The sequence below is a fragment of the Prorops nasuta genome, unplaced genomic scaffold (assembly GCF_024137725.1).
Source record: "Prorops nasuta isolate Cenicafe-Biocafe unplaced genomic scaffold, Cenicafe_Pnas_1.2 PNAS00010, whole genome shotgun sequence".
Lineage (NCBI taxonomy): Eukaryota > Metazoa > Arthropoda > Insecta > Hymenoptera > Bethylidae > Prorops > Prorops nasuta.
Window position 1 is genome coordinate 1,374,736 of NW_027116807.1, and position 11,589 is coordinate 1,386,324.

Sequence of the window (11,589 nt, forward strand, 5' to 3'; positions counted from 1 at the left end):
GTGGTTCCCATTAACCGGAAACGTTCCCAACGGCGGCATTTCCTCCACCGATCTCCTCTTTAATCATCGCGTTTGCTCATTAATTTCACTCCACTTCCACAAATTATACTCGCAATAACTCGCGTCAACTCTCGAGCAATCGCTCCATGATTTTTATTTCCGCCAATCGAGAATAAATATTCCATACGAAATATTTCATCGATTTCCCGTTTTACCTTCCTCCCATATAGCCATGAGAGGTTTTATTTTAACTCGATAACATAAAATATATAGCGAAAACGATTTATACGAGGGGATAAAACGAAAGCGCGAGCTAGTTTGACCAGGGAGCTTATTTGAGGATTTAAATTAAAATTTTTGCAGGGATAAAAGTGGATTTTCCAGCCACAATTCGTGTCGTAAATTATTATAGTCCATGTTCCGGATATTGTAGATAAATGTGGGTGGGAAGGGGGGTGGGAGTATCTTAGGGTGACATTAAAAGCTTGGTTATAATGTTTTATCGAAGATATTAATCGAGGGCTGGATAAGAACTTTCTTCTTGGCTTGACAATCTTATGGTCCCTTTAACGTTTTATGGTGAAAAGGGAAAATGACACTGGGATGAGAGAAAGCTTATAAGGGCCATCGAATGTCAAAGTGTGTAAGATAAGGCACATCGTTTTATACCTACATTCGCTTCAACTTTCATCTTTATCATTAACCCTCGAATGAATTTGTTTACACTCTCTATACACCTTATATATACAAAAACCTCTGTCTCCTTTTTAAAGCCATTCTCTCTCACCTTTCAAAATTGTTAACTCTGATTAACAAAGAGGGTATGTGCAGTTTAATTAGAAGGGTAGCAAAAGTCTACATAAAAGAAAATAAAAGTTTGTCATTTCGATGATTGCTTTTCTAAGGAAGAAGGTCATGGCTAGCTGAATTACTCGCTTGGCATTTTTTCACTTTACGCATCTTGAAATACGACTGGAAATAACACGACTGACCCTCGAAAACACCAAGGAGACCTTCAACCTAATTCGAGCAAACGAAACGCGTGGGTTGGGAATGATTCTACTGCTGGGATTTTTCAAGTATTGGTACTTTTTGTGCTCTTTGCTCGGAAAAAACGTTGGAATAAGCTAGAAGCAGAAAACGCGGATGATTTATCGTATATTGCGTCTTGTGATTTTTTTCTAATCCCAAAAAGTAGCAAGAATAAAACCAGATAAGAGCAGAGAATCCTCCAGAGCGAACTGGGATGGTTCGCCCTATTTCATTCCAGTCCCCCAAAGCGTTTTATATCGTTTCGTTCCTTCTGAATTGAAATTGGCAAATTACGAGCAGAATTTAACCAACTCGTGCATAAAATTATATGTTAATCCTTTGTTTTTGATGAAAGGCCCTTTTTGCAAAATTATTCGTATCAGGTCTGTATATGTATAACGACCGAGATAACGACGATATTCTACTTTTCATTGGTTGGAAAAGAGGATACATATGTGCATTAATTATATATATATATATGTGTGTGTGTGTGTGTGTGTGTGTTAATCTTTTGAACTTGAGGGAAAAATGTGCAGAAATCAGGCCAAACCATTTATTTTTCATTGGTATTTATATACATAAAGAGAAAAATACATGTACACTGAGAGAAACTATTTGACTCGAATGAATCTTTATTCAAATAGTGCTCTATATAATTAAATAAAAATTATTTTAAACAATTCAATTTTAATACAGTTTGTTAAATTCCATTAATATTAAGTAAGTCTTTCATTTATTCTATATATTTAATAAACATTTATTTCAATCAAATGAGCTTTTCTCTAAATTTACTTTTATATATATATATATATATATATATATTGTAAGTTTGAAGCTTCATTCGGGTGCACGTGTACTTAGAGAAATTTAACATAACAAGCGGGTTGACACAGTTTTATTGGATATTGCTGACCTGCGCACACACACACACACACATATACACCATGTTGTAACTGTCGATCGCGGAACTTGGGTCTTTAACGTAATTGCGTTAAACTAGTTGAACTTGATAGTTTTACCATCGCCTTTATTGACTTGCTTGCCAGTTCATAAAAAAACTAATTACAGAGTCCATCAAAGCTTATGCGTTGATGTTTTTTCTTATCTATCTTTGTGCATTGAATAAAATTTAGGATAGTGAAGCTAACTTTAAATTTTATTCATCATATCGGTTTATTATAGTTTTATGACGATATTTTCGTGATTTATGCATTGAATAAAGATTTCTATTTATTCACGAATTAAATTAAGCTTGTTATTAAGGGTATTGTTATTATTACTATTATTATTATTATCTAAAACGCTAAGAAGCCGACAATTTTTCTATTTTTTTATAATAAATAGATAAGAAATGAACATCTAATGCATATCTTTATAATTATCAACTGATATTTTTCTTCTCCGATGCGATATTAACGTGCAGGCTTATCATTATGATCGCTCGAAGCTTGTTTACTTTTCGGCAAGAAAATAACTTCTGCACGAACTGTATCAATTTATTCGTTCACTCTTTATCAAATAGATTGATAAAGTTCATTAGTGACATTAGCGTCGAAAATAAAGTCACCTAGAGTTATATCAAAGGATTTTTAACTTTTTCGCAAAGCATTGGTTTCGTTTTAAAATTTTTCTTTTTAGATTTTAATTAGTTGGCAAAATGAAAGCAAAATTTATGTTATTCGAAAGTAGAGTATATGATTTTCTTTGAATATTATTAAGCAAATGGTTCATACAAAAGAGGAGTTTTGCGAATGTATAAATATATATATTTGTATACAGTTTAACAAGTTATTCAGGTGTTCTTCGCAGATATCATCGTGTTTAAGATGATTGAAATTTAATGATGTAAACGCTATACACAAATTCCAGTTACGAGAAAGTAGAGTAGGTAGAGGCTTTTCTTCGAATATTGCCAAGCAAATGGTTCATATAAGAGAAGAGTCTAGTGAATACGCGTGTGTGGTTTAAGAAGTTGTCCAGGTGTTCATTGTAGGTCGTCGTGTTTAAAATGGTCGAAACTTGTGTAGGGGCTCGGTGACGCGAGCGAAGGTGCAGCGTCACGTTTTCTATCTAAATATAACCAAGCTTGGCTTACGTAGAGGCGAACGTGACGAGCTTACTTTCGTCACGCGACCAAATTACAAACGTCTTATCGGCCCCTTGCTTTTCCACGTGTATTTCGCTGTCCGATCGCACGCGGCCTCGACATATTTTAGTCTGTCCCCCCCCCCCCCCCCCCCCCCTCGCCGTCATCCTCTATACACGTAAAAAGCTGCGATCTGCCCTTGCACTAAACAGCAATCGTCCATAACTCAATCGATATAGTTTACTCAAGCTCTAAACTCTAAATCATCCATGCCCATTTCGCTGGGAACAATTTATTTATAACAAAGATTAAGAACACACACGTATATATGCGTATATAAACAGCGAGTTTTAATATCATCTCAATTATTTCGAAGAATCAATTATTTCTTAATATTTCTAAACGTTCCACACTCTACGCATAATTTTGTTTGTTAAGCTTCTCCCTGAGGCGCGGATTACATCGCCCCCTGTAAACTTTTCAGTTTAGACGATGTTACATCGTTGTTAACATTATTATCCTCCTTTCGACCCCCGTTGAATTTCAAAGAAGCACGTTTACAATACGAAAACTGATGCTTGTGATTGAAGCTGAAAATTCGCTACTTTATGAATTCATTACGGCGCATTTGCTTTCGCGAACTGCGCAAATAATTCGATTAATTCCGTAATTTCATTTATGTACAAAATTGATAGCTCCTGGTGTAAAATCTAGTCCCCCACCCCTCCCTCTCTATTCTTGCTCCAATTTTTCTCCACTTCCTTATTATTCGTCCAACAATACTCTGATAATAACAAATAAATTATTTATATATATACGCCTTAATAGATTTTCCACTTCTATTTTATAATCTCACTGATTCTACACACACACACACACACACCCCTATCATTCTCATCAATTTCCCCAATTAACTAAACTTATCCATCCGGTGCCACAATCTCCTTTTTATTCTCTCATTGTATTTTCCCTAGCACAATCTCATTTCTTTCACGAGTCTCCCTCCTGAAACTTATCTACGCGAAATGACGACGCCAGGATTTATTCCAAGAATAATAATTTCTGCATACTTTGCAGAGCCATTTTTTTCATCTAATCTTATCTGCCTGTAAGAATTACACGTTTACACGCATCGCAATACATCCGCGTTCTCTTGCATATATCGTTACTATATCTATTTCGTGTGACTCGTAACTCTTTCTCGCATAATCAGTGAAATTAAAAGAGTTTCAGTGTAACGTGCAATTTCTTTTAAGCAATTAGCACGTAAAGCTGGAATTTTTCACTAATTATAAACTACGAGCAGGATATAACAAACTTGCGCAACCTTCGCTTTCTGCAATTTATTATAGCAAACTAATTTCGCAAATTGGACCAAGCGTTGAAATTTAGAATAGGGTAGGAGGGGTTTAAATAATAGTGATACGATATTTAAGGATGTTTGGATCTAGATTAGATTGAGTTGGAATTTATGTTAAATTTTATATACCACATCGCATGAATAAACTTTGTAGCTTTAGGGGAGATGGACTGAATGGCGAATTTTGAATGACCAAAACACTGCGTCACACGGTTGACCATAAAAAGCTGGGTCGAATCATCATGGGAATCCGTGCAAAATTCCATTCACTCGAGCAGAATTCCATCAGCGAGAAAGACTTGGCAATCAGCCTAAAGCTTCCCTAGTCCACGCATTGGCCATAATTCTAAAGCCTCGCAAAGCTACATTGGTCGGTGACATCGGTTCACTCGAAGCTTTGAAACTCAGCTAAACCTCACCTGTAGCCAATTCGGTATAATTTGTTGAGGTGCAAATCGATCAATTTAATCTCTCTCGATCCAAGAATCTGAACCTGTTAAATTCGTGAATCCTGTATAGTCACTAGAATTGAAATGTTACATTTCATAACAAAAATTGTAAGCTTACACAGGTATTTCATTTAATTTAATTAGTAGAAAGTTTTTATCCCAGGAGTAATCGTCAGTGTTTACAAGAGAATGAAAGAACATTTTTCAATGGACACAGCAATGCTTTGTTTGGCCAGAGTAAATCGAGGGGTCGCATAATGCGCACCGTACGCACTGATAAATATGTCAAGGTCAGTTTGAATCTCGTCACGTGACGTAATTGAGTCTTTTGTAATAGACGGTAAAACGTGGAAGCTAATGGGGGGAATAGGAACACGGTAAGAACAATCCAATATTCTCCTCGATTAGGGCAATCCTCGACCTTTCGACTGCCCCAGTGTTAACAAACTCATTGAAAACACACAATCCACACGTGTTAAAATCCTCTCTCTCTCTCTCTCTCTCTCTCTTCCTCCCTCATGTCCCAGACAAAATCTCTGCCCTAATTTTAATTACACCGGTACCTCGTGTATTTTAAAAAGAATTGATAAAATTGTCAATTTAAATTGTATAAACGCGCTGTATTATGCACTATAAAGACCCAATTATATGTATAAAAATGGGATTTAAATTTCAGCAAAACTGATCAGATGAAATCCAATCGTAACTACATCTAAGATCAAACATGAGTCAAAGTACTCTATATTGTTTAGGTTTTTTTATCGGAAAAAGTGGTCACGGTCGATTTATCGAGGTTACTCGAGGGGTAAGAGGCTTTTGGCACGGCGAGAAGATTAATAGAAGAGTAGTAACGGATATCTGGGAGACAGGGAGTATAACTAATTACAAGCAATTGAGGCAGCGAAGGTTGGTGGATTTAGCTTCGGTACTACAAATGCTTGATTCAATGTGGTTAAGGCTGGTATTAGGCGAGGAGGAAACGCCTGATTGGCTGCCAAAGAGAGAATTCAAGTTTGACCCAACGATCCGTTTATAACGGATGCTGCCTGCCCGTTCGTACGTGTGTTAGTCGTGCCTCTGTGTATGCATGTGTTTGTGCCTCATTCATTGGCAAAGCACGAGGAGCTCGATAGAACAAAAGGATAACGAACTCGCCACGACAATGAAACGCAAATAAACTCGAGAGAAAACCGCCAACGATACTCCCGAGTTGTCACGCGAGCCACTGGAAAACTCCATGAAAATGTTCGATTCGCCCTCACCGTCGTTTACCCAAATCTGCATTCGCTGTTAAATTTGTTTAATTGTGTATTATTAACTTGATAATTGCTCATTAGATTTTGGTATCCATTAGATCATATTTTTAGAGTTTTGTACATTTTGTCGTGTCGAATTTTCATACGTAAACAATATTCGTCTGTATATATAAAGTAATGATCTCTTAGAAATTTTAAGTTTTTTATGCTCGAATAGAGAATGAATTTTCTAGTGTGAATCTGTTGATTTGGGAGTGTTTGTTCGTCAGGGAAGATAAAAACAACGTGACAATGAGAAATCTCTTTATTACAGGTATTTTTAAAAGCCACTGTTGCATTCTAGTGGTAGCGTGTCGACTGGCTGGCGCCTGATCTGGCATAAACGCGTGTTGTATAATAAGCAGCGTACACAATCATACGAGAGAATAATCTGGTAGTGAGCAAAATAAAACTGCGCAAACCTCGTTTTTCGTACGCCTCGTATGGGAAAAAGCATAAAAAAATTTTTTTTACGCAAATTAACGCATTAACAATCTTTCCTCTTCCCCGCGAGTATTTTTTAAAATTATTTCTCTTATCTTTTCACGACCTGGCTAACTATTTGTAATTTACAACTGCAGTCATTGATTATTTAACGTTTTATCGTAATCTCTCCGGGACGGTAATTCTTCCTACTATTATTTATTGTTTACGTCTACGAAATTTCTTTCTCGATGAAATATTAAGTAACGAGGATACTGCTAAGTGGCTCAAGGCTCCTTTCTTTAAACAAATTAATACTGTACGTGGCTGGCGAAATTATTTGCTTAATTGAAAAGTATCTCGAGTGTGAAATTACGGGTATTTTACTTAGTTGGCAAATTATGGTTTGCGTGCATAAGCATAACGGTAAAGCCCGGTTAAAGCGTTAGAACAAATTTGCAGCTGTTTAAAGGAGAGAAAAGGGAGCGATCTGGACAAGGGGGGAGGGGGGGGGGAATTGAAAAACGAGCAATCTCTCTCGAGTGGTCACTGTTCCCTCCAATTTCGTCAGTAAATTGCGGTGTACGACTGAAACCGCGACTGAAAGAAGTCAAAACAAAATATCGTCCCCCAACAGTTTCCGTTTTATTCCAATAATTTTCCGAATAATGCACACCAGCTCTTTTAGAAAGATTTTTCTGTCTGTTCTGCGAAGGACTCATTATATTAATAATCAAATATAAATCATCGTTATTGAATTTTATTTGTAAGGAATATTTTTATTAATATACTTGTTTGTAGTTAATTATATCAAGAGTAAATTTCGGGTATTCTAATCAATATTATTGAGTTATTTTCATGATACATATTCATAGGTGATCAATAGATTCGAGAGAATATCAACCGATGTGTGACCGAATGAAATGAAACGGATGAATATTTCATGCGTTTGGTGGGATTTCCTATTCCAATTTCAAACGCGAGCTTCTCTCTCGTTGTCGGACCTCGAAAACCGACAAGAACGATAAGATTGCGAGTATTTACGCTTTAATTGCTGAACTTTGCTTCCAGGCGTCCTTTTAACAGTAGACGGCAAAAATTAACAAGAGACATCAACAGCCATCACGCGTAATCCTAGATAAAATTTATTACAGTGCATTACAATAAACGTTGCAATTGAATGATTCAAGATTCAGTTTTAAATATAAATGTATTTTGCTCGGGATTAGTGTATAGATTAAAATTTTCCAGAGTTTTCACGGTTGACTGTAGTCGAAGAAGAAATGTAGCTGGGGAATGTAAGATTTCTTATTGTTATAAATTGCCTTTCTTGACTGTACCATAGCATACACCCGTGTATAGCAATATGTGCGATAGTAGCAGGTCGTGACCCTGGAGGTGGGGGTGCAGAAAAATTCGATATGGAAAGCGACGATGAAATATTGGCAAACACTCCGTTTAATATTAACTTCCAGTTGAAGTGCCGAGAAAATTCTTTAAACTACCACGTGTTTCTCTACTTTGCAACAGTAAAAAAGTATTTAACAAAATTAAAATCACGTGATATTTTATTAATATTATTATTAAACGATCCGATTAAATGCTTTGGGACGTTTATTTTTATATTCTGTGATTTCTTTCCTTATACAAATGCATATAAAGTTTATTCTCTTCTGTATATCGTATTATTTTTTAATTGTTCTCAGTGCACGGTGCAGTGAGAAACGTATGGACCGTTTTGTAGGTCGACAATAATAAGCAAATACTTGGAGATTATTGGAGAGCAAACAATTTGAGAAAATTGCAGAGTTTCAGGTTTGAAGAAATAAATATAGTTTATGGGAATAAAATTGAGTTGGAAAAGCATGAAAATTATTTCATTTTTAAAATAGTAAAAATTTATGGTAAACTATAATTTATTAGTGCTTGTATTATTTCTTGAAACAAGCAAATATCGTTTATTACATTTGCTTATTTACTTCACAAACTTCAGGTTATTGTTTCAAAAAAGTAAAACAGTACAATGAAAAATATTGAAGTATTTATTTAGTATAATAATATTTATATCGATATAGCTTGATCGTTCTAAAATTAATTTTCCTGTACACACAAATGAATTATGGAAATTAACATAGAAATTTATCAAATAAAATTCTTTATTGATAAAATTTCTTCTGACGCGAGGAAATGTGTGGCAAGAATTCAATAGTTTCCTGCTACCGTAGAAAATTGATAAAATTGCACGGAAGTATTTGCTGGTATAAATGTCGATACATCGGGCAAACAATTGTGGCGCGAAATTTGTTTTTGATCCAATCGGAGAGTTGTCGATATTCTCTCTTATACGATTCGACCGCTCCAAGGAAAGGAGGGCATGGTCAGTGGTTCGCGAAATAAAAATGAGACGTTTAGAAGGCTTTTGCGGAAAGTCTAATGTGCTTTTTTATTGGACCGTGGCGGAGATTTTCCCGCTGAACTTTTCTCACGCGACAAAGAAGAAGCTCATATATCGATAAATTGAATATGTTCAATCAAAATAAAGTGAAAATTTACCGATTCAGAGGATGGTCAAACGCAAACTCTACAACATCATTAGCTAAATACGTTCTGTAATAAACGCTAAATATTAGTATAGGAAGGATATTTTAATTTCACATTGATATCGTTTAATTTGTATTTATGCGTGATAAAGAAATTTAATAATAATTTATTTATAAATATATAAGGATTAAGTGTATACTGAAGTTTCTATCCTGATTGTAGGTAGCGCGTCTATAGAGCAAAAGAACGGAAATGGAAACGGCAAGGGCAACAAGACGAATAACAATGGAGTCGAGGCAAACAGAAATGAGGACCAAAATGGCTCCGTCGAGGCCAAGGGTCAGGCTAAGAAGAAACCAGCCGCACCTGGAAGTGGACCTTTGCTACAACAAGCGTGAGTACCTTTTCTCACCTACGCTATTTTTCCAGTATAGTAAACAGAAAATTCTTTTCCCTCAAAAATCTCTCTCTCTCTTTCTCTCTTTGGCTCTTTCGTTGTATATATACACTTTTATTTCACAATTTTATGCTTCTAATCTAAGTTTACCCCCTGAAAATTGACTCGTCTTCACATTATTTCTTTTCTTTTTCTTCAGACAAAATATCTGTGGGGGGGGGGTGGAATGTCAAATAAATATTAATATAAATTTTAATCAAACACGAGAAGACGCTTTTGCTCTACACTTTAAACAATAAAGGATGAGGGGACGTGTACTACTGTGTTTCCTCCATCAAACAACTTACGCTAGATATGTTTAAATACATTAACAAGAATGCTCCAATATTGAATATTTTAAAGAATTAATTGCCAAATAAATATTTCAATTACTTAATAAACTATTAGAATAATATTTACTTAATTGTTAACAAAATTTAATTGATGTATGAATGATTACTAAAATCTAACGTTACCATTCAGTGGTTAAAAATGTGTTTTTAAGTGAAAATACAAATGTATGAAAAAATTGTCATTGAGTTTAGTGTTAATTAAAATTTTCTCTGTAGGAGTAGTTCTGCCAGTGTTTACTACATCTAGCGTTAGTCATTTGATGTACTCGCAAAGTGGAAAACGTCTTTCGTTCACACACACACACACAATTGTTTACAAGTTGGAGCGAATCAATTTTCCCAAGTTACGATGCAGGAATTGTCGTATTAGTCATACAGTTTTTTTTATCGGTTGTCCACACAAGCCGAAGAGTTTACTTGTATTATAAAAGAAATCTTTTATAATAACATACCGCGCTTGCTGAACCGATACTCAAATTACGTAGGTCATAGTTTCCGGTAACTCTAGAAGACAGAGGATTCGATACAAGATATACGTAATGGATATTAGACACAGATGGAAATGAATATGTCCCACTTCGTTACGCCAATCATTGAATAAATTAGTCACTATACAAATAAATCAGTCAAATCTAACAAACACAGATCACCTATTCTCCATTATTTCTTCTTATATAAAGAAAGGAGTCTGATTAACTTCTGTGAACTGCGAAAATATTTCTTATATGAATATTGTTTTGTGTCGGTTAATTTAATTTAATCTAATTGCAATAATTGATGGTAGAATTTAAAGACGAAAATTTTGTAAAGAATTTTCGTGGATAATATGCTCCTAGTATTTTCTATACATCATAGATTTTAGTACGCTTTGCCTATCGTGTGCGGTATATTTACGGTTTGATCTATTAATAGCCTCCATGTGTGTGTAAACAAACAGTCGGCCTGTCAGAAGCCAAGAAACTTAAGCATATCACGTGCTGAATATCTTCGAATTGTTTTTGTAGCTACAACTCAACACGATAGGAAGATAATGATAATTAACCGGGTCATAATGATAGGGGATTAAAGCGCATTAGCTACTTTCTACGCCTCGCTTAAGTCACGGTTAACTATAAATAGCCTTATTACCTTTTAACTAGATGATTCACGCATTTTCCAGATGTTAATAATATACCTGATTGAATTTTTCATCTGTCGATATCTGTCTTTTCAAAAACTCTACGACTTCCCAATTTATCTCTAAGTTTATTTCTTCAATTTAAATATAAAGCATAATATTAGTAGCAAAATCATGTATGTGAAGCTCCCTCCTTGCAGAAAAATATTTTTGGCCTCTATGAAGCTACAACACAGAACTTTACATTTATCTTTAACGTTACTTGACCCTTAAAGCTAAGAATTTTCATAATATTCGATCAATAAGGAAAAAATGAAAAATTTTGCACTTTCAAAAAAAACTGCTTTTATTAATTAAATTATTGTTTTACAGAGAGATATCCACCAGCCAATTGGATTTCTTCAGGATGTTGGATGAGAAAATTGAAAATGTAAGCTTGCACAGGAAATATATTTATATTAATCGAACTCAAGGGGTCATTAACTTAACTGTTAATT

The 11,589-nt window shown here is 34.9% G+C and overlaps 1 protein-coding gene across 3 annotated transcripts in view; it reads left to right on the forward strand.

Moving 5' to 3' along the window:
* The window catches only part of LOC136776607 (uncharacterized), a 36,813-nt gene that overhangs the window by 22,938 nt on the left and 2,286 nt on the right, over positions 1-11,589 (forward strand). For all 3 annotated transcript variants that reach the window (XM_066732277.1, XM_066732276.1, XM_066732278.1), the window contains 2 exons: positions 9,409-9,580; positions 11,465-11,522. In XM_066732277.1, coding sequence (XP_066588374.1) covers positions 9,409-9,580; positions 11,465-11,522 — 230 coding nt within the window. The remainder of the gene's footprint in view (positions 1-9,408; positions 9,581-11,464; positions 11,523-11,589) is intronic.